Source organism: Nilaparvata lugens, chromosome 6, assembly GCF_014356525.2.
Source record: "Nilaparvata lugens isolate BPH chromosome 6, ASM1435652v1, whole genome shotgun sequence".
Taxonomy (NCBI): Eukaryota; Metazoa; Arthropoda; class Insecta; order Hemiptera; family Delphacidae; genus Nilaparvata; species Nilaparvata lugens.
The window spans coordinates 43,085,315-43,110,234 of record NC_052509.1 but is presented as its reverse complement, the minus strand read 5'-3'; the positions used below and the strand labels follow the sequence as shown (position 1 = coordinate 43,110,234).

General features: G+C 34.0%; 1 protein-coding gene across 2 annotated transcripts in view; it reads right to left on the bottom strand.

The window, feature by feature from the left end:
- LOC111049202 (zinc finger protein on ecdysone puffs) overlaps nt 1-24,920 on the bottom strand; it is a 46,065-nt gene that overhangs the window by 6,073 nt on the left and 15,072 nt on the right. Inside the window, exons 3-12 of one of the 2 annotated variants that reach the window (XM_022335220.2) lie at nt 22,989-23,125; nt 22,037-22,113; nt 20,229-20,572; nt 17,793-17,859; nt 16,743-17,057; nt 13,215-13,307; nt 12,092-12,316; nt 11,511-11,612; nt 11,128-11,206; nt 10,322-10,444 (exon numbers count right to left, since the gene is read on the bottom strand). In XM_022335220.2, coding sequence (XP_022190912.1) covers nt 10,322-10,444; nt 11,128-11,206; nt 11,511-11,612; nt 12,092-12,316; nt 13,215-13,307; nt 16,743-17,057; nt 17,793-17,859; nt 20,229-20,572; nt 22,037-22,113; nt 22,989-23,125 — 1,562 coding nt within the window. The remainder of the gene's footprint in view (nt 1-10,321; nt 10,445-11,127; nt 11,207-11,510; nt 11,613-12,091; nt 12,317-13,214; nt 13,308-16,742; nt 17,058-17,792; nt 17,860-20,228; nt 20,573-22,036; nt 22,114-22,988; nt 23,126-24,920) is intronic. The other variant, XM_022335222.2, reaches the window with a different exon arrangement.

Genomic DNA, 24,920 nt, shown 5'->3' with positions numbered 1-24,920 from the left:
ACCATACCAGTCTATTGTCCTCAATGAACTTCATTATATCCGATTGAACTTTCATTCTGTTCCTAATGTCTTCATTCGTACTCTATCCAACCTGGTGACACCGCAACACCTTCTCCAATACTCCATTTCCACAGCCAGAATCTTACCCCTACTTCGCTTGTTCGTCACCCATACTTCTGCACCATATGTCATTATGCTTCTGACTATTGTATGGAATATCATCTGTTTGATCTTTCTGTGGATACTCTTACTCCAGATTATGGGATGTAGTTGTCTTATACAACTTCTAGTTTGCCCTAGCCTTCTCTTTATTTCTTCATCTGTACCCCCGTTTTGCGTAATAGTATAACCCAAGTATTTAAATTTATCTGTGCCTTTAATTTCAACGTCATCGTCTACTTTAAGATTCTGCGTGACTTCACTATTTGTTTGCAAGTACTCCGTCTTGTCTAGGTTTATTTCGAGCCCCGCCTCCTTGTATTCTTCCTTCAGCCTACGCATCATGTAACTCAGATCTTCCTCATCCTGGGCTATGACCACTTGATCATCTGCAAAGCAAAGGGTGAACAGATGCTCCTCCCTCATAGGTATTCCCATTCCCTGACATTTCCTTTTCCATGCTCTCAAGGTGTCTTCCAAATAGATTTTGAAAAGAGTTGGGGACGTACTGCAGCCCTGAAGTAGGCCTTTAGATGTTTCAAATGGTACTGTAATGGTTTTACCAATTCTAAGTCCAATTCGATTCTGTTTGTAGAGTTCCTTTGTGGCCCTTATAATACTTGATGATATTTTGAGGTTTTCCATTGCTTTCCACAACTTATTCCTGGGAACGGTATCATACGCTTTTCGGAGATCCACAAATGCCAGGTGTACTGAACGGTTTTTTGCACTTTTCCTCTCTATTATTTGTTGGAGAGTATATATATGGTCAATACAAGATTTACCGACTGAAAAATCAGCTTGTTCATCACCAATCTTTCCATCTATCTCTTTCTCCAACTTAATCTTCAAGAGTTTCCCATAGATCCGTGCTATTGTTGGTAGCACCGCTATACCCCTATAGTTTTCGCATTTATTTCTACTTCCTTTTTTGTAAATTGATGTCATGTGTGAAACCTTCCATTTGGCTGGCATGCTCTCTCCATTCATCACTCTGTGGAACAACACGGTTAGGATTCTGAATAACTTTTCTGAGCTGTACTTGATCAATTCTGGATTGATTCCTCCAGGTCCTGGTGATTTATTATTCTTTAAGTGTTTTATCACTTTTCTCACATCTGCCTGTAACAAAGGAATCTCCTCCCATTTCTGCTCCTCTGATCCCTCCAGATCACCAATAAATTTCTCTCTATCCTCTGTCAGCAAATTTTTATAATATTTCTCCCATTCTCCTGGTTTAATCTGTGACACCACTACCTTTTCCCTTCTGTTAGTTCGCAGACTCTTTAATACTTTCCAAGACTCTGAACTTCTTGTCCCGCCCAGGTATTGATCAATTTGTCTACATGTATTCTCCCAATGTGTATTCACCTCTCCTGCAATCAGTCTCGTAACCTCCCTATTCTTATCCATATACTTCCGTCTGTCTTCCGGGTTTTTTGTATTCAGCCACCTCTCATACAGAATCTTTTTGCTTCTTATCTCTTGTTTTGTACCGTCTGATAAATTCAAATTGTTTTTATATTTATGGACCCTCTCATCTTTCTCTCCCAAAGCTTCAAATGCTGCTTGCTGAATACTCTGCATTATGTGGTCGTAGGTGTCCTCTGGACTAGCAAATGAAAATTCCTCCAACCTTTGATCCAACCTACTCTGATAAAGCGCTCTTATACTCTCCTCCTGGAGTAGTTCAAGGTGATATTTCCTCAGTTTTGCTTCCGGAGTTTTGCTTTCTTCAACATTAGATTCACCATCTTACCTGTTTTCCCTTCTGTTGCCATTCCAGGGAAACTCCAGTTTGGCTATAACCATCCTATGATCAGACCCGCATTCTGGACCCCTTTTCACCCGGACATCTTTCACCAGTATTGTTGTTTTTTGCCTCATTATTATATAATCAATAATTGATCTGAGACCCCGAGTCTCTTGTGTCCATGTGAATTTGTGGATCACTCATTCTCAAACGAGAATAATTTAGGGGAATAACATAATGACGAATGGCGGTAACATATTTGAAACTACGATCAGACTACTGTATTATATGTATATATATAATATTGTTTTCAGAGTTCTTTTTCCTTTGTGTAAATTGTGAAATTCGATGATTTTTTCTAAAGTCGTCAAAACAGCTGTTCTACAGATGAAATATCTCGACTATGTGTTCTTTTTATAAACTGCTCTACCTACCTACCTCATACACGAGAAGGAGGTTACAAAGTCCATTTCTCTAGGATGGGGTGGACCCCCCATTACTTTCTCAGGAAGGAGACTCATGTCAGTTGATAGGGCTTATAAATAGCTATCCATGATATAAATTTGAAGAAAATCGTTAGAGCCGTTTTCGAGAAAACCGTGAAAAACATGGTTTTTTAGTAATTATCCGCCATCTTGAATTGAATTCTATTGAATTTCTTATTGTCGGATCCTCATGGTATAAGGACCTTAAGTTTAAAATTTCAAGTCAATCGGTTAATTAGGAATGGAGTTATCGTGTTCACAGACATACACACACACACACACACAGACCAATACCCAAAAATTATGTTTTTGGACTCAGGGGACCTTGAAACGTATAGAAAACTTGAAATAGGGTACCTTAATTTTTTTTTGGGAAGCAATACTTTCCTTAACTATGGTAATAGGGCAAGGAAAGTAAAAACCAAGTACCATTTTTAAAATTGTTTATTTAGTTTACATGTTTTGGCCATTATCCAATAATAATAATAGTAATATAATTGCAACATGGCCGTAACATGTTGTAAATAAACAATTTTAGAAAAGGGTAGGCCTACTTGATTTTTTACTTTCCTTGCCCTACTACCATAGGCAAGGAAAGTATTGCTTTCCAAAAAAATCTGGTGTGGTACACTCACACAACTTTCCTTGCTTATATTCGAAACTACGATCAGACTTTTGTATATGTGTATATATAATTGTTTTCAGAGTACTTTTTCCTTTGTGTAAATTGTGAAATTCAATGATTTTTTTAGTCGTATTTTTTTAAAGTCGTCAAAACAGCTGTTCTACAGATGAAATATCTCGACTATGTGTTCTTTTTATGAACTGCTCTACCTACCTACCTCATGCACGAGAAGGAGGTTACAAAGTCCATTTCTCAAGGATGGGGTGGACCCCCCATTAGTTTCCCAGAAAGGAGACTCATGCCAGTTAATAGAGCTGATAAATAACTATACAGAGTATGAATTTGAAAAAAATCGGTTAAGTTATTTTGAAAAAATCGTGAAAAACATGGTTTTTTAGTAATTATCCGCCATTTTTCTCAAGAATATTACGGAGCTCCTGCAATTTTCCAAGGAAGAAACTCATGTTATTTGATAGGACTTATGAATAGCTACCCATGGCTTGAATTTGAAGAAAATCGTTAGAGCCGTTTTCGAGAAAACCGTGAAAAACCTGGTTTTTGGTCATTATCCGCCATTTTTCTCAAGAATATTACGGTGCTCATGGAATTTTCTCAGAAATGAGACTCATGCCAGTTGATAGTGCTTATGAATATCTATCCATGGTATGAATTTGAAGTAAATCGTTAGAGCAGTTTTCGAGAAAACGGTGAAAAACATGGATTTTTAGTCATTATCCGCCATTTTTCTCAAAAATATTACGGAGCTCCTGAAATTTTCCCAGAAATGAAACTTATGCCAGTTGATAGGGCTTAAAAATAGCTATCCATGGTATAAATTTGAAGAAAATCGTTGGAGCCGTTTTCGAGAAAACCGTGAAAAACATGGTTTTTTAGTCATTTTCCGCCATTTTTCTCAAGAATATTACGGAGCTCCTGAAATTTTCCCAGCAATGAGACTTATGCTAGTTGATAGGGCTTATAAATAGCTATCCATGATATGAATTTGAAGAAAATCGTTAGAGCCATTTTCGAGAAAAACGTGAAAAACATGGTTTTTTAGTAATCATCCGCCATTTTTTCCGCCATCTTGAATTGAATTTTATTGAATTTCTTATTGTCGGGTCCTCATGGTATAGGGACCTTAAGTTTAAAATTTCAAGTCGATCGGTTAATTAGGAATGGAGTTATCGTGTTCACAGACATACACACACACACACACATACACACACACAGACCAATACCCAAAAATCATGTTTTTGGACTCAGGGGACCTTGAAACGTATAGAAAACTTGAAATTGGGGTACCTTAATTTTTTTTGGAAAGCAATACTTTCCTTACCTATGGTAGTAGGGCAAGGAAAGTAAAAAATTAAGGTACCCACATTTCAAGTTTCTATACGTTTCAAGGTCCGCAGAGTCATGTTTTTTGGGTGTTGGTCTGTGTGTGTGTATGTGAACACGATAACTCCATTCTTAATTAACCGATTGACTTGAAATGTTAAACTTAAAGTCCTTATACCATGAGGATCCGACAATATCCAATCCAAGATGGCGGGAAAAATGGCGGATAATTACTAAAAAACCATGTTTTTCACGTTTTTCTCGAAAACGGCTCTAACGATTTTCTTCAAATTTATACCATGGATAGCTATTTATAAGCCCTATCAACTGACTTGAGTCTCATTTCTGGGAAAATTTCAGGAGCTCCGTAATATTCTTGAGAAAAATGGCAGATAATTACTAAAAACCATGTTTTTCACGGTTTTCTCGAAAACGGCTTCAACGATTTTCTTAAAACTTATACCATGGATAGCTATTTATAAGCCCTATCAACTGACTTGAGTCTCATTTCTGGGAAAATTTCAGGAGCTCCGTAATATTCTTGAGAAAAATGGCAGATAATTACTAAAAACCATGTTTTTCACGGTTTTCTCGAAAACGGCTTCAACGATTTTCTTAAAATTTATAACATGGATAGATATTTATAAGCCCTATCAACTGACATGAGTCTCATTTCTGGGAAAATTGCAGGAGCTCCGTAATATTCTTGAGAAAAATGGCAGATAATTACTAAAAAACCATGTTTTTCACGGTTTTCTCGAAAACGGCTTCAACGATTTTCTTCAAATTTATACCATTCATAAGTACATTTATACTATTCATAAGCCCTATCAACTGACTTGAGTCTCATTTCTGGGAAAATTGCAGAAGCTCCGTAATATTCTTGAGAAAAATGGCAGATAATTACTAAAAAACCATGTTTATCACGACTTTCTCAAAAATGACTTGACCGATTTATTTCAAATTCATACCCTGTATAGTTATTTATCAGCTCTATCAACTGGCATGAGTTTCTTTCCTGGGAAACTAATGGGGTCCACCCCATCCTTGAGAAATGGACTTTGTGAACTCCTTCTCGTGCATGAAGTAGGTAGGTAGAGCAGTTTATAAAAAGAACAATAGTCGAGATATTTCATCTGTAGAACAGCTGTTTTGACGACTTTAAAAAAAAATCTCTGAAAACAATTATATACACACATATACAGTAGTCTGATCATAGTTTTAAATATGTTGCCGCCAATCGTCATTATGTTATTCCTGCTCCTCTGATCCCTCCAGATCACCAATAAATTTCTCTCTATCCTCTGTCAGCAAATTTTTATAATATTTCTCCCATTCTCCTGGTTTAATCTGTGACACCACTACCTTTTCCCTTCTGTTAGTTCGCAGACTCTTTAATACTTTCCAAGACTCTGAACTTCTTGTCCCGCCCAGGTATTGATCAATTTGTCTACATGTATTCTCCCAATGTGTATTCACCTCTCCTGCAATCAGTCTCGTAACCTCCCTATTCTTATCCATATACTTCCGTCTGTCTTCCGGGTTTTTTGTATTCAGCCACCTCTCATACAGAATCTTTTTGCTTCTTATCTCTTGTTTTGTACCGTCTGATAAATTCAAATTGTTTTTATATTTATGGACCCTCTCATCTTTCTCTCCCAAAGCTTCAAATGCTGCTTGCTGAATACTCTGCATTATGTGGTCGTAGGTGTCCTCTGGACTAGCAAATGAAAATTCCTCCAACCTTTGATCCAACCTACTCTGATAAAGCGCTCTTATACTCTCCTCCTGGAGTAGTTCAAGGTGATATTTCCTCAGTTTTGCTTCCGGAGTTTTGCTTTCTTCAACATTAGATTCACCATCTTACCTGTTTTCCCTTCTGTTGCCATTCCAGGGAAACTCCAGTTTGGCTATAACCATCCTATGATCAGACCCGCATTCTGGACCCCTTTTCACCCGGACATCTTTCACCAGTATTGTTGTTTTTTGCCTCATTATTATATAATCAATAATTGATCTGAGACCCCGAGTCTCTTGTGTCCATGTGAATTTGTGGATCACTCATTCTCAAACGAGAATAATTTAGGGGAATAACATAATGACGAATGGCGGTAACATATTTGAAACTACGATCAGACTACTGTATTATATGTATATATATAATATTGTTTTCAGAGTTCTTTTTCCTTTGTGTAAATTGTGAAATTCGATGATTTTTTCTAAAGTCGTCAAAACAGCTGTTCTACAGATGAAATATCTCGACTATGTGTTCTTTTTATAAACTGCTCTACCTACCTACCTCATACACGAGAAGGAGGTTACAAAGTCCATTTCTCTAGGATGGGGTGGACCCCCCATTACTTTCTCAGGAAGGAGACTCATGTCAGTTGATAGGGCTTATAAATAGCTATCCATGATATAAATTTGAAGAAAATCGTTAGAGCCGTTTTCGAGAAAACTGTGAAAAACATGGTTTTTTTAGTAATTATCCGCCATCTTGAATTGAATTCTATTGAATTTCTTATTGTCGGATCCTCATGGTATAAGGACCTTAAGTTTAAAATTTCAAGTCAATCGGTTAATTAGGAATGGAGTTATCGTGTTCACAGACATACACACACACACACACACAGACCAATACCCAAAAATCATGTTTTTGGACTCAGGGGACCTTGAAACGTATAGAAAACTTGAAATAGGGTACCTTAATTTTTTTTTGGGAAGCAATACTTTCCTTAACTATGGTAATAAGTCAAGGAAAGTAAAAACCAAGTACCATTTTTAAAATTGTTTATTTAGTTTACATGTTTTGGCCATTATCCAATAATAATAATAGTAATATAATTGTAACATGGCCGTAACATGTTGTAAATAAACAATTTTAGAAAAGGGTAGGCCTACTTGATTTTTTACTTTCCTTGCCCTACTACCATAGGCAAGGAAAGTATTGCTTTCCAAAAAAATCTGGTGTGGTACACTCACACAACTTTCCTTGCTTATATTCGAAACTACGATCAGACTTTTGTATATGTGTATATATAATTGTTTTCAGAGTACTTTTTCCTTTGTGTAAAATTGTGAAATTCAATGATTTTTTTAGTCGTATTTTTTTAAAGTCGTCAAAACAGCTGTTCTACAGATGAAATATCTCGACTATGTGTTCTTTTTATGAACTGCTCTACCTACCTACCTCATGCACGAGAAGGAGGTTACAAAGTCCATTTCTCAAGGATGGGGTGGACCCCCCATTAGTTTCCCAGAAAGGAGACTCATGCCAGTTAATAGAGCTGATAAATAACTATACAGAGTATGAATTTGAAAAAAATCGGTCAAGTTATTTTGAAAAAATCGTGAAAAACATGGTTTTTTAGTAATTATCCGCCATTTTTCTCAAGAATATTACGGTGCTCATGGAATTTTCTCAGAAATGAGACTCATGCCAGTTGATAGTGCTTATGAATATCTATCCATGGTCTGAATTTGAAGTAAATCGTTAGAGCAGTTTTCGAGAAAACGGTGAAAAACATGGATTTTTAGTCATTATCCGCCATTTTTCTCAAGAATATTACGGAGCTCCTGAAATTTTCCCAGAAATGAAACTTATGCCAGTTGATAGGGCTTAAAAATAGCTATCCATGGTATAAATTTGAAGAAAATCGTTGGAGCCGTTTTCGAGAAAACCGTGAAAAACATGGTTTTTTAGTCATTTTCCGCCATTTTTCTCAAGAATATTACGGAGCTCCTGAAATTTTCCCAGCAATGAGACTTATGCTAGTTGATAGGGCTTATAAATAGCTATCCATGATATGAATTTGAAGAAAATCGTTAGAGCCATTTTCGAGAAAAACGTGAAAAACATGGTTTTTTAGTAATCATCCGCCATTTTTTCCGCCATCTTGAATTGAATTTTATTGAATTTCTTATTGTCGGGTCCTCATGGTATAGGACCTTAAGTTTAAAATTTCAAGTCGATCGGTTAATTAGGAATGGAGTTATCGTGTTCACAGACATACACACACACACACACATACACACACACAGACCAATACCCAAAAATCATGTTTTTGGACTCAGGGGACCTTGAAACGTATAGAAAACTTGAAATTGGGGTACCTTAATTTTTTTTGGAAAGCAATACTTTCCTTACCTATGGTAGTAGGGCAAGGAAAGTAAAAAATTAAGGTACCCACATTTCAAGTTTCTATACGTTTCAAGGTCCGCAGAGTCATGTTTTTTGGGTGTTGGTCTGTGTGTGTGTATGTGAACACGATAACTCCATTCTTAATTAACCGATTGACTTGAAATGTTAAACTTAAAGTCCTTATACCATGAGGATCCGACAATATCCAATCCAAGATGGCGGGAAAAATGGCGGATAATTACTAAAAAACCATGTTTTTCACGTTTTTCTCGAAAACGGCTCTAACGATTTTCTTCAAATTTATACCATGGATAGCTATTTATAAGCCCTATCAACTGACTTGAGTCTCATTTCTGGGAAAATTTCAGGAGCTCCGTAATATTCTTGAGAAAAATGGCAGATAATTACTAAAAAACCATGTTTTTCACGGTTTTCTCGAAAACGGCTTCAACGATTTTCTTAAAACTTATACCATGGATAGCTATTTATAAGCCCTATCAACTGACTTGAGTCTCATTTCTGGGAAAATTCAGGAGCTCCGTAATATTCTTGAGAAAAATGGCAGATAATTACTAAAAAACCATGTTTTTCACGGTTTTCTCGAAAACGGCTTCAACGATTTTCTTAAAATTTATAACATGGATAGATATTTATAAGCCCTATCAACTGACATGAGTCTCATTTCTGGGAAAATTGCAGGAGCTCCGTAATATTCTTGAGAAAAATGTCAGATAATTACTAAAAAACCATGTTTTTCACGGTTTTCTCGAAAACGGCTTCAACGATTTTCTTCAAATTTATACCATTCATAAGTACATTTATACTATTCATAAGCCCTATCAACTGACTCGAGTCTCATTTCTGGGAAAATTGCAGAAGCTCCGTAATATTCTTGAGAAAAATGGCAGATAATTACTAAAAAACCATGTTTATCACGACTTTCTCAAAAATGACTTGACCGATTTATTTCAAATTCATACCCTATATAGTTATTTATCAGCTCTATCAACTGGCATGAGTTTCTTTCCTGGGAAACTAATGGGGTCCACCCCATCCTTGAGAAATGGACTTTGTGAACTCCTTCTCGTGCATGAAGTAGGTAGGTAGAGCAGTTTATAAAAAGAACAATAGTCGAGATATTTCATCTGTAGAACAGCTGTTTTGACGACTTTAAAAAAAAAATCTCTGAAAACAATTATATACACACATATACAGTAGTCTGATCATAGTTTTAAATATGTTGCCGCCAATCGTCATTATGTTATTCCTCTAAATTATTCTCGTTTAAGAATGAGGCTTACAGTTCAATGGGCAAGGAAAGTTGTGTGAGTGTACCACACCCTATGGTGATGCGGCAATGAAAGTAAAAACCAAGTACCATTTTTAAAATTGTTCATTTAGTTTACAAGTTTCGGCCATTATCCCATAATAATAATAGTAATATAATTGCAACATGGCCGTAACATGTTGTAAATAAACAATTTCAGAAAGAGGTAGGCCTACTTGATTTTTTATTTCTACATTTTCAAGTTATAATAAATAACTAAATTGAATATTTTATTAGTTCATTATATTTATCATAGCGTACAAACGATTTGACAACGGTGCGGATCTAGAAAACGATGAATATGAAGAAACCAATATCAATCAGGTGCTGACTTTATAACATGAATCATTGAATATTACAATAAATTCATCAGTGAGAGCCGCTTTCGAGATCTGTCATACATACAGAAATTGCTCGCTTAATAGAATAATATCACTATAAAGCATGCAACTGTTTTAAAAAGGAAATTTCAAAAATAATATCTACTCACCATATTCAACTTCTAGATTCTTCTTCTTTTTCTCTGGTGACTTATCGCCTTCCTTCTGACCCTCCTCAGTTTTATCTTTATTTTCAGTTTTTGACTTCTCTTTTCCTTCTTTGTCAGATTCTTCTGCAAAAATTACAGTAGGATTTTTGTCTCTACACAAATTCGAAAATACTGAATGAAATTTTACTATTTGTTAATTACAAGGTAGATTAGAATAAAAACCATAAACCAATTATACAAAGTTCTTCAACTCCTTTAATGACCGATTCATTTTAGATAATTTACTCATTCAATGCCGTAGCATATGTTATGGAAGGGTCAACGCTATTAACTAACAGACGTTTGTCAAAGTTACAATTTTACTTATAAGAAGAACTATTGGAAAAGTAATATTAGCACTTCAGAAGTGAGGGAATGTTGTACTTATATGTTACTAGTTGAAAATAAACAAGAGAAACTAAACATGTTTTCCTTTGATAAATCCACATAAAATGTCAATGATCTCTCATAATCAATATCAATATAAAATTCAGTATGATTATAGTTTCTAACAAAATCTATCAAATAAAGATATAAGAATAATCGATTAATATTTTATGAAATGATATATAGGCCTATCTAGTCTAGATTAATATTAGAATATGTATCTATTCAATTAAAATTAACAAAGCTACTCATTACAGAACGTCTTTTTGTTGGAATAAATTTGTAGGCAACGTAGCTCTCAAAGCCAAATTCATGAAATAAAGATCTTTATCAAATAATTATTTTGTTCCTCTTCCATGTTCAACTTGAATGAAACTTACCGTCTTGAGAGCCAACAGCATCTACAACCATGTAGTTGTCTTTGTCCACTTCCCTTTCTTTGTCTTTTTTGGCTGCCCTCTGTGAATTGAAACAAACATTTAGTGGAAATTCATTATGCTATTATCATTGCATTTGTTTTTAATAATAAATCAAAATATTTTGTCTAGGAATATTTGCCAAGGAAATGATGCTCAAATTTTCTTCTTCAAGAAAGTACAATAATTTAAAAGCCCAGTATTTCCTAGGATTTCAATATTTCCTAGGAAGAACAAAATGACAAGTTTGAGTAGGTATTTTTTCAAGAATACTTTCAATATGAACAAGAAACAAGAAATACAATTGAAAAATGTATTCGATCTCGATAATAAAAAAGGTGACTTACCTTCAAATGATTCACTTCACAGATATGATGCTCATACTGCATTGGTGATTTTGCAGTTATGCCACATACACGGCACATCGGCATCAGGAATTTCTTCATTTTCTGAAATATTTCAATAAGAATTCATTTAAATTAATTATATAAGAATTTTCCAACACAATAAAATTCACACACAATACTGATAAACCAGAAGACAGGTACACGTGACAACAATAATATTACAAATGTAAAACTACGAGTATTTTGAGAATATTATAAAGAATATTCTATCAAAACTATAAGAAAATACGGTTTCATCAATTCTTTATGTTACATTAAAAAAAAGAATTTTCTCTACTTTGATCGAGTAACCAAAATCGAAGCATGTGAACCCAATCTAATATTTCTCCAGTCTGTCAAAAAGGACCAGAAAAAACTAGAAGCAAATACATTTATAGAAGTTTGAATGGTATTGAGTGTTTAGTTCATATCATTTGATGGTACCTCAACACGATTCTAATGTGTATCTGACCTTCTCTCTCAGGTGGAAACAAGGTTTATTCACTTTTCGAAAAAAAAAATAAGAAAATTTTTTCAATTACCTGGTGTCTGAAAGAACGAGCATGTGCTGAAGCCAAGCAGCGGAAATTTAGTTTACAAATTGCGCAGAAAATAGTATTCAAATTTCTACTGCTGCGCTGCTCGTCAATGATACGCTGTTCACGACGCTGCTCAATGCGCATTATGCTCAGCTTGGAGCGAAGTGCTATTGTCAGCTTCTGCATGGCAGCCATGTGCTTGGCACCTTTCAAATGCTTGTTGTAGCCCTGCAAAGTAAACGAAACTTTTGATATAGCTTCATAACAATCAATTGGGAACTTCAATGATTCATATACGAGTACATTTGGTAGTATATATCTACAGAAGAATACTGTATTCTATGAAGCTCACAAAGTAATTCTATCACAAAAAAATGTTAACACAATGAGAGAATGTGCATCAAGTTCTATTTTATTTGTCATCATGTAGAAGTGATCATCATTGAATTACAATAGAATATTTCAAGTACCCTTCATCATAATACCACTTTATCCTGAAAATAAAAAAGTAATAAAGTTACTTTACTTTTTTACTTTATAAAGTAATAAAGTAATTGTAAATTAGTTTGCAATGTATTCACTGTGTAATGTATTTTGTAGTAAGATTCACTTGAATGTATTTCCAAGATATTCTGATGATCAAGAGAATATTACTTAAGCAGACTACTTACAATCGTAAAGCAGACTACTTATGAATAGTTAAGCCAATATTCAGAAATTGAAATTGACAATCTTCAGTCTGAGAAGACTTGAGTTAATTTCAGCGAAAGATCAGTTAGTCCCCCTACCCCCGTCAATACAATATCATTGCATTCATCTCTCAATTTGTTCAATACTTAAATTTGTTCATTAATAAAATCTTCATTTTTAAAGTCGGATACATTAAGGCATGATGCTTAGAAAGTACAACCATTATATAAGAAATATACTACAGCTCCGAAAGTAGCGTTATCATAATACAAACCAACCCCAAGATTGCAATTTTGATAGAGTAACCCATAATGAAGTACATGATTGAACAGAGATGACATTTTCGTGATATACAACCATTACAAAAAACACTCAATAACGCTTAACTAGAATGCATAAACAAATACGGTAAGAAAAATAGTAAAAATATGCCTACCTTTTCAGTCAGGCAGGTAGTTTTGCAACGAGGACATTCGAATTTGAAGTCACCAGACTTTTCAGCATCATCGCCGTCTTTTTTCTCATCTTCCTGCAGAACCAAAACAATTCATTACGTTTTTTAGTTACAAAAATATTTTTCTAGTCTAGTTACAAAAATAGTAACAATGAATATAAAAATAATAATTTATTCGACCAAAAATTAATAAATAATAATAAAATATGAAAAATCAAGTTCAATCTCTCATTTAACATTATTTTGAGATAGGCTATTTATAATCAATAAAATATATAGATACAATAAAGATTGAATTAAAGAAGCTACAACTATTCCGTACTGCATAAGAATACATAAAAAAAATCACATTTCAAACACAACACTCCTAGAGTTGGCTATTCACAGTGAAAATTGTTCCTAGAAGTAACTTTGCCGTACGCTAATGTACTCGCATAATCCAGTAAATATAGACATCATATAAAAGGGGGTGAGTGCTTGCAATTTATATTGAAGTTTGGATGTTTAAATACATTGTTTGGATACATAAAGCCAAGTTTACGCTACATACAAATTGAGCTACATATAGCTCTGCTACATACAAATTGAGCTACATATAGCTCTGCTAGATGTAGCTCTGCTATGAGTAGATGTAACGCTAGTTTTATGTAGCAGAGCTATATGTAGCTCTGCTACATGTCAATTTTTGATTATAGGAGAGCTAGATGTAGCTGCTCTGTCCTTGAAGGAAGGCTGCCGCAGCTGTTTGGTGCCTGCTGGGTTTACACCAGATATACTGTACTCATTTGTTGTCAGAGTGCTAGTAGGTTACTGTGCATTGCGAGCATTTATTTTTGATTTATATATTATTGTACAATGATGGAGAGTGAATTTGACTGGAATATAGACAAAATTATCCAATATCTTCTTTTTCTATTTCCCAGACTAGGCACTAAACAACTGCAAACAGCAGTAAACATAAACAGCTGCGGCAGCCTTCCTTCAAGGACAGAGCAGCTACATCTAGCTCTGCTATAAACAAAAATTGACATGTAGCAGAGCTACATATAGCTCAGATTCTCTTTGATGTTTACCAAAAATTTTGGATAGCTCATTTTCTGCTATATAGCTGAGAAAATAGGCTCAAGACTGCTATATAGCCGGGCTATATAGCAGATCTCCAGTGTCACTTTTTGAACTTGTAGCAAAGCTATATAGCTAAGCTACATGTAGCTCTGCTATATAGCTCTCCTACATAGTCCTAGCTTAAGAGAAGTCCAGAAATTTGTCATTTTTTCTAGTTAGAAGTACACTCAAAAATTAATTTTCCATTTTTCGACCAAATTTGACTTGAATGATTTTGTACCGCCTTGAATGAGCTGTGATACGATTAGATCCGATCATTGTGTCAAAAAGATCATGAGGGTTATAAATTTTGATCCTTGAGCAGGGGTCCTTACGTGCGCCTCTCCAGTAGGAAATACTGAAATGAAGTGCATCTAACGGGTGATTCTTATAGAAAATGATCTTATGAACTTATATAATTGTGCGAAATCTGAATTTGAGGACAATGAAGTTGGTTATGACGGTTGAAGCTGAAAATTATGTGTTTTTCAAAATAAAAGGAGCATTGTTATCAGGAGTACTTGAAAATCTATATGAGAGAGTTCTCTACCTGGTTTCAGATTGTAGAGCACAAAAGTACACGAGAGATTTTGAATTACACAATTAAATTGTAACAATCGGAAGATATTGTTGATAAAAAATGAAATTCATCAAAATTTATTTTTTCATAAAACTTCACTCATATTTGAATAATTGTAACTCAGTAGTCACTGGAGATAGAGAACTCCGAAGGATATCATTTTATTCAGAATTTCATAATCTAAAAAAAGGAGAGAGCTAATGTTTCTGTCCGACTTAATGGATTTGGCGGTAACAGCTGAAAACTGGAAAATAAACAGAAAATACGAGATTTTTGGACCACTCTGCTTCTAGTACAAGGAAATTTTGCATGAAAAAATTGTTTCTGGACTTCTCTTATGTATACAAACAATATATTAAAAAATCAGAACTACAATATAGTCCAGGCGCAAATGTCATTTCGTGGTCATTTCTGGGTAACAGCCATGGAAGATGTCTCAATTACAATCACAGGCAAAATCACCTCCGAAACAAGATGGCCGCTACATCGCTTGTATTTTAATATTTGTTCATGATTTCTGGTGCGTTTTTTCAAACGCATGAGGTAACAAGTTAGAACTATAAAATCGATTTTTAATGACTACTTCAAGATAGCATGCAATGTACTGAGGAATAATCCTATAGGAAGGAGACCAGCTGGAAGGCCAAAAACTAGATGGTGGGACCAGGTCCGGAAAAATATGAGGAGGATGGACCTAAAAGAGGAGGACGCGGGTGACCGAAACTTTTTTAGAGGCTTAGTTGATGAGGCAAAGAACCGACTGGGGTACGAGTGGCCACCGCAGTAAGTAAGTACTTCAAGATAGAGACTTGCAAATGTCGAATATTTTTGTTGTTTCCATCATCAATAGTCTTATTCGGCTTGTTGTATCGAAGAGATTGGGGCCATTTGCAAGTCTCTATCTTGAAGTAGTCATGAAAAATCGATTTTATAGTTCTAGCTTGTTACCTCATGCGTATGGAAAAACGCACCAGAAATCATGCATGGTTTTCTTTGGAGGGCGCTGGAGAACACATTTGTTGAGTGAAGCTGAAGAAACGCACATGAAGCTGAAGAAACGATCTTAGTTTCATAGATTTTAAATTTATCTACACAAAAAAGTAATAATTGAAAAAGAAATGTGAAAAAGAGTTGGAAAAAGTTATTTTGGGGGGCTTTTTAAGGTTATAACTAATAAAATATACGTTTTAGAGGGAAATTTTATAGAACAAAATTTGTAGAGGAAGATTTGTAAAATATTTTTGTTCAAAAACGGTTATTGAAATACAAGCAATATAGAGTAATTGTATCCACCAATATTGTCACCAATGTTGTGACAGGACTAGCAACGTTAAAAACCGAATGAAATATACTTGTTTCTCATAAATACAGATTTAATGTGATGAAAAGAACAGTGAGTACCTTTAAAAGGTTCTTCAAGTACCTAATATTCAAATTAATCAAGTGGTCTTCTAATAGTTTGCTTGTTTCATATTTGAAAAAAATTGAAATAAAACAGTAAGAATCACTACCAAGGAATAAAAAAATAGCCCTTGTTAGGCTATTGTATGACAATAGGAATTGTCTAGGCAATATTCAACATGAAACCATTCAATCTATTCCAAGTTATTTACAAGTAGAAATTTGCGAGTAGAAATTTAATTACAATTTCTTACCAGGTATCAAAGAAGTAATTTTTATTTCTGGAAAAGTAACAGGAAATTAGTCCTACTAATTTCACAACTCAATATGGTTTCAAATATAATCTTCTTGTTTGGTATGATTTAATAGAGAACAAATGATACTTCAAGTACCAAGATATTAATTTATGATGATAATACTCTTACCTTCTCAATTTTTTCTTCGTCAGCTTCATTAGCTTCTTCCTCTTCACCCTCTCCTTCCTCTTTTGAATCCTTCTTCTTTGTCGGAGTTTCTTTTTTGGCAATCTTTTTCACTACTTTCTTTACCACCTTCTTGACGACTTTCTTTTTAGGCGAATCTTCTACTTCTTCACCTTCCTCGACTAACTCATCAGTTTTCTTCTTTTCTACTTCTTCGCCTTTCTTCTTCTTCTTCTTCTTGGGACTTTGTTCATCAGCCTCTTCCTCAGCTGACTCTTCTACCTCGGTTTCAACCTCTTCTTCGACGACTTCTTCCTCCTGGAATATACGTTATCAGCATTAGAGATAATAAAATCTATCAAAGGAATTAACTGTCTTCGGTATAATATTATTATGCTAGTATCACAGAGTATATTGTTCAATATAGAAATTCAAGTGATTTTTTACAATTAGTTTGAATTCATACTAACATAAGTTCATAAGTTCTAACATAAGCCAAAAGCGTTTATATAAATGTTAATTTGTAAATAAATAATTTTATTATTCTTTTTATAAATCCTGGAATAGAGTTTTAGGCGACTACAGCTTTACATTACAACTTTTACTTGAAATTTTAAGCAAACATAATGAATATAAAGTTCATTCATGTCGACGCACTAGAAGTTCAGAACAACATGAATCGAACTTCTGAGCAAGAGAATAAACTTTTTTATCGACAACAAAAACATACAAATTAACGAGTATTATCAAAAAACATGAATAAATAAAATACGTTGAATAGGAATAGATATTGTGGAATTTCTCCATAATTTAAAAAACAGTTTTATTTTTGCCATGTCCACATTTATTAGATTTGTAAAAATCTAATTAGAAAATCAAATAAAAATTAGTCCTGTGTAAAAATCTGATAAATGTGGACATGACAAAAAAACTGTGTTTTCCAAATAAAATACAGCTTACAAACTCAAGTCATGAACAGAGAAATATTATCAAATGTATGATTAGAAAGTTTTCAAATAAGTTCTAAAAGTAGTTAGAGAAAATGAGACTTACATCATCCTCAATCGTATCCCAGTCGATGTTTTCTTCGGATTTGACCTGCTTCTCCAAATCTTTTATCCTAATCGAACAAATTGCCATTAAATCAAGCCGACAAGTAGAGAGAGAAAAGAGTTATGATAAATAACAAATGCTAATTTTATACACACTTTCTAAAAAAGTATCGTCTTCTATGTTCACTTTTCTTCTAATATTATTATGAATCTGTTGAATTATTGAAAAATACAAGTTCATAACATTAGAAATATAATCCATAGTAGATATAGATGTACAAATTTTTCATAATCTATCCATAAGTTTCAAAATTTGAAGAATTACTAGATTAAACTAAGCTACTGATTTTATTGCTATTTCAAAACGTTTGATCTCAATTTTTTCAAGTCTAATTATAAAGCGTAACTCTGGAGCTAGAAAGCCCACATTGTATAAATTGTCACTGACGAAATAATCTGATATGTTTTGGATGGTAAATATTCACTTACCCTAATACATCCGTAATATAACTCAGGTTTTAGCTGTACTATATATGAATTTGTGGGAATTGTAAATTGGATAAAATAATAATAAAAAACAAATAACTCTATTATTTCTTAATACCAAGTGAATGTTCTTAAATACCAAGTGAATGTTCTTAAAAAACTATTATTATAAAGAGAAATAGTTTTGATTAATTCTGTTGTTTCTCACCCTATCATTGTTTTGATTTTGTGCATGTGTAAATGAAAAAATAAATTAGTTTTGTAATAGTAAAAATTTAAATAATTATCAAGTTTATTATTTTTTTGAATAATAAAAATGAGTAGAAGTTGAAGTAAAATTTCAATATTTTTCATTAATATTGAAAGTTAATATTAACTTGAGTTAGTTATTAATATTTTTACTAAACAGGTCAAGTAATATAATGAGTTATAAAAGTTTAGAAAATTTATTATTCAAATGAAAATCAAATCTACATCAAGTTAACATGTTGAGTAAAAATTCAGAATTATATACTGATCTAATAAATATTCAACAGGATATTACTCTTCAACACCTAGAACTTATTCATACTACTTGTTGAATAATGTAGCCAACAGAATCAAATGCAACTGAAATATTACTTTATGAAGCATGGATTAACGTAATTTCCGTGTTTCAATTCTTCAAATAATGCTATAGTTTGCTGATAAGAAATAGAAAGCAAAAAAAGAAACGTCTAATAACACTTGCTAATCGAAGAACAATCAATCCCACTAGGTTTAAAAACCTGAGCGTGGGTAATACCAGATCTATTAAATTAAATCATTCATCAATATTTTGAAAAAGTCATTACTTAGAGGTTGAGGTTTGTCATTGGGAAATATATCCATCCAGTTTCTTTCTACATTTTTAATTCTCTCATTTCCATCCTGCAATCATTTTTCTATTAAAATTTGAAAAGGATTGTCCAATCGTACATTTCCACCGTATATTTACTAATCGATTCATCAACATGTACGCAATCAGGAAGATGTACAGTTGATTGAAACATAGTATCTGGATAATTCTTTGGAAACTATTATCTGGATAATATGTTGAACTGTAGTAAGCATTTGCTCACTTGTTTATTCGTCCGGAGAATACAACAGTCCTTCAAGCAATCCCATTCTCATCTCATAATATATTCAATACTTGCTTTTCATTTTTCAATTATTCATATCAATTTGTTTTCCACTTTTTAATTATTCATCATGTTGTTTCAGTAACAGAAATCAATAGTTAATTTACAATAGATGTTCGAATTTACTTCAAGAAAACGATGTTGTCAAGAAAACTGTGTTAAATCTAGTATAATCAAGAGTATGTTTTCGATTGTAAAAATAATTGCATCATTGTAACATTCCCAATCAACACGTGCTATTAAATGATTCACTTGTCAAGTTTCTTATTCAGTGTTTTCAGTTGAATAGAATATAGTTTTGTAACAACATTTTGAAATTTTTCATCGATATAATTTAGTATCGTTATTAGTTGAATGGACGATAAATAAAATTTCTCAACTTTTCTATCAATATTTTCCAGTAAAGTATTTCAATTGGCCAGTGAAGTTAGCTACAGAATCATATTACTCACATCTATTACAGTTCTCTTACAAGAGTAACCTCATAGCTGCTCTTATATGTTGTGTCAAATCCGTTCAAACGGTTCATTATTTTTGAACCATCATCAGTTTCTATTCAGGAAAACTCACCATGTCTCACTAAGAACGTAAGCTACTCTATGGGGAATTTCAGTGAAATTTCACTTCAGTAATATATTTGTTTCATAATTGTCCTCATCAACTTTTAGTCAGGAAAACTCAGCACTTGTCTCATCAAGACAATACAGGATATTTCTTTTCAGTGAATTTTCAAAGTTGTAACGCTTTTTATGTTGCTGACTGCAGTGGCTGCTATCTCTACACAGAATTACCTCTTAATTGCCGAATTCATTTTCAGCCTTTGCAGGTCTCCCTGTGTTCTGTTGATGAGTCCGCCTATTACGGCCAGTTTTCGAGGGGTCATTCTGGTGGGATCGGAGCGAAATCCTCTTGATATTCGGCCGCCTCTCGATCGGCCAATGCTCCGAATCGAGCTAGTGAATCGGCCTCGAAAAGAGGAGCTAACCGTCTTCCTGAACGGATAGCTGTCACTTCTCGGACGACTGCTCAAGCTACCAGCTCCACGCTTATCCCCTCCAAAGCTTCCTCCTCTGTATCCGCGATACTCGCTCCGTCCCCGATAACTATCTTCTTGAGAACGACGCATTGACGAGGCCTGAATCAGATAGCAATTTCATCAACACTCAACTCACCAATCCAATCAGCCAATTTTCCATCCGACTTCAACATAATGCACACATTCATAAAAATCTCAATAATATTCACCGTGGTGCACATCATCAGGACTTATAATCCCAAATAGAAAGCATCAATCCACATGAATATATAAAGGTAGATGAGAAAAGTTTGATAAAATAAGCATATTTTAGAAGTAGCCAATCTCACACAGGTTGCATTGGATGCGAGAATAGTATTTCAGAAGTGGTAAAAATATGACTTATATTTTAATTTATATATTGTTATTTTCATCTCTACTTTTTATTGTAGGTACTTGTGTCCATACAACCTATTTGAGGTTGAGTGTGAGTGTGGGCTGCATCTTCTAGGTAAAAAATAAGGAAATTATTCGCCCTCTTAGGTAAAAAATTAAAAAAGTTTCCTCAACTTTTTGAATGAGATTTTGTAGTAATTCAAATTTTATTTGTAATTCAATCTGTATAGATCATGAGAGCGATCAAACACAAACTGACTATCATTTCTGTCTCAAATTGCTATTCTTCTAACATTTAGGATCATTCATCATGCAGTATAGAGCATGTATAGGTATAAATAATATCAGACTTAGTCCTTGCAAGTTATTTTCTTGTATATGAGTGTAACTTGTATAATTTCAGAAATGTCCAAGAGTACTCTACAATAAGAATGGGTTACCAAGTGTATAACAGGCCCTGATATTGGAACAATGATTTGTTCAGTATGTAATATTATTATAGTAATACAATTTATATAATAGCCTATATAATCATCAGAATTCTGAATTGAGACCGGCCATCGAACAGAACAAGTTGACTAATGTTTATTGTCTAGTATTCTTCAAAAATCCTTGCGAAAATTCAATTGAAACTCATTCTGAAGAATACTGAATTTTACATAAATTGAATGATGCGAATCAAAAGTATTTGATAGTTTGATGAACGTTATACTACATTATTAATTTACTGAAACAAACGTAGAAACCTAGTAATGACAATAAGGTGAATTGATGATGTCAATAGTATCTTCATTACAATCTTGTTTTTGAGGCATGTGAACCAAGGGACTCGGAGCATATGAGACGATATAGAGTTTGTTTAAAGTTTGGGCGAAATCAACCCTAGAAGTTGAGCTAATTCTAGTATATAATGTTTTGAAAGTGCCGATTCAAAAATTGCATTGGAAATTGCGATATCTTACTTGGAGCTGTGGTTTTATGGGCTTGACAGGTATACGAGACGTTTCTGAGGACAATTTTCGTTTATTATTTACCGCCTAAAAGGACAAAAAGAGTTCATTAGTTCGGAATTGGGCAAATTCTTGTAAATTATTATTAAGTTATAAATTAATTATTGAAGAAAGTGCTTATACAAAAGTGTTGAATATCAATATCAGTTTTGACAAGATTCATAGTTGAGTTACTCACACCGCCACCAAACCGATGATAGCCGGAGTCATCCATACGACTGCTGGAGCCAAATCGGTCATTTCCTCTAGATGAGCCTGAATAACACAACAAAATTATTTGAATTGAAACATTTATCACTTGAATTTAATCTACTATTCCAGTAATTGAAAGGGAACAATTTGAAATAACAGAGTGATAATATTAATTTATTTTTACTACAACGTAATAGTTCACAGGATATAATTATCTGCCGATAACAAGATGCATGGTTGGTCATTAGATGAGATTTTGATCAGTTGCAACGTAATTAATAGAACGTCATAGGTCTAACTCATCACATCAACATAATATTTACCATCCAATAATATTATTACATCATTCATAAGAGTACAACATATTATGGTGGCTTGTTAGACTTCAAGTTAATACTAACATCAACAAGGTGGTGTTTTTTTGCGGGTGATGCCCACATGAGCATTATTTCAGCTTGTTCTTGGGTAATGGAAAGTGCGTGAGTGATTTATGAGATGATCAAACGTCCATGCCTACCGGCGGGATTCGAACCCACGATCAGTTAGCGCTTGCAGCTACCAGCTGAAGAGTTAAAGGCTTTATGACACTCATGCTGGCCCGCAAAATGTTCAACACTTTCAAGTTACCAGAAATAAAATGTAGTTATAAGAGTTATAATCTGACATTATTTTAACGATATGAAGATGAGGTGCATTAGATTGATGATTCTACAATATTCATTCATTCATTTGACAGTAAATAATGACAGTGATGGATTAATGAATTTAATAACAGAGATGTGGGTTGAACCAACAGGAATTCGCCCAAAATTGTTATTGTCATGAATATAACAGTTTGAACGCCTATTAATATATTGGAAAAAAATGATTCTATAAAAATTGGACTACTTTAAAGACATTCCAAAAATATAAAATAAAGATTATGCAATGAGAATGACCTCCATAGTTCCATTTAGAGCCTCTATCACTCCGAGATGAGAAACCATTTTCTCCTCCCCTCCCCCGCCTGATACTGCTTCCGCGGAATCCTCCACTTCCTCTGTAACGGCTCACACGTCCTCGGGTGAAAAAAATTCTGCAATAAAACGTTTTCCATTAAAACATGTCAATAAAATTGATACCACCAACAATAACGATCTCAAAAATTCAAAATAGGACACTCAACTACTTAATACTGGAAAATACACTTTAAATAGGCATAAGGGAATAGCGTTTCTTTTGTCTCCAAGGGGAAAAACAACAGCAACCTTCTAAATCAGCGTCTTGTAGATATAACTTTAATGAGTAAAGTTTATGAGTAAAGAGCTCTTCAAACAATTGAAACTCGATTAAAATTCAAGAAATAATAGGTTTCAGTTATAGTGATAGTCTCTAGTTGACCGAGCGAGGTGAGGTCTAAGATTCAAGTCGACGGTTTGGCATTTCTCTTAATGTTTAAATGTTTGAATGTTTAAATGTTTATATGTTGCGCATTTACGGCGAAATGCGGTAATAGATTTTCATGAAATTTGTAAGGTATGTTCCTTTTTTAAATGCGCGTAGACGTATATACAAGTTTTTTGGAAATTTTGCATTTCAAGGATACTATAAAAATAATATAAAAGAAAAAAGGAGCCTCTTTCATACACCAATATTAGAGTAAAAATCAGACTATAGATTCATCATAAATCAGCTGACAAGTGATTACACAGATGTGTGGAGAAGTCAGTCTATTACTGTATTTCCATAAGGTTTATAGTTTTAATCAGGTACTTGTGGATGAGAATACTGCGTGAGGTCTACTGTTCACAGAACTACTAGTTAATTTGTATGTGTTGAATCATCCTTTCAATTTCTCTAACAACTGTTCTTTTCATATCCCTACATCCTCAATACACAAATTAACATACAATATTATAGGCTCCAGACATGTGTCATTCGGCAAGCAGCGAATGTTCGGAGTTCGGCGAACTATTCGTCTTGATATTTGCCAATTAACGAGCACACATCTACACACATGTGTGGTTTGCCGAGCACTTGCTCGTTTTGGGAATAGCAAATACTCGTCAACTGAATTTCTAGGGTTCGATCTGGCGAATCATGTAAGTATGGACACTGCTTGAGGATGGAAGGGATTGTCTGAATGTTTCTGGAGGTCAGCAATCATTGTCTGATTCGAGTCAGCCTTTTTTAGGATTCAACCTGGCGCCCCTAAGAGTGATCTAAGTTTTGATATGCATGTAAATGAGTCAAGCCTTAATTATTTAGAGTCGTCTAGAAATAATAATAAAAAATTCCGACTGAATTTATGCTCCATAAATGTGCAGTGTTCAAGAAACAAATTGAATGAACTTGAAATCTTATGTAAATCACAGAATGTTGACATATTGTGTATCATAGAGCATTGGTTGGTTGAACAAGAGTTACCATTCTACCAGAATATTGATAGGCTGGCACCTTGGGGTGGTGTAGCTGTATATTTTAACAATAGAAATTACTTTACTATTAAACCAATTGACTTGTCAACTTACTGTGTGGAAGTTTCGGCGGAATTTGCAGGTTTTTATATTGTTGAGCTATCACTCATAGTGATATCGATGTATTGTTCTCCTAGAGGGGATGCAAACCTGTTTTTTGATAATTTGGAGCTTTGTATGCCTTATGCATTGTCTGTGGGTCATTATGTGTTGATTGGCACTGAACATAATTTCAATGCAATTTCACCATGGGATGCCAGGGAGTTTATGAATGTTTTGCAGGGATTTGGGCTGACAAGTTCAGTAAGTGAGGCAACAAGAGGATGCTCAGCTCAGTTATAACAAACTTAGATCCGGATTGTTTCACTGTGAATGTTAGCAAGGATCAAATATCAGACCACAAACATATCCTTC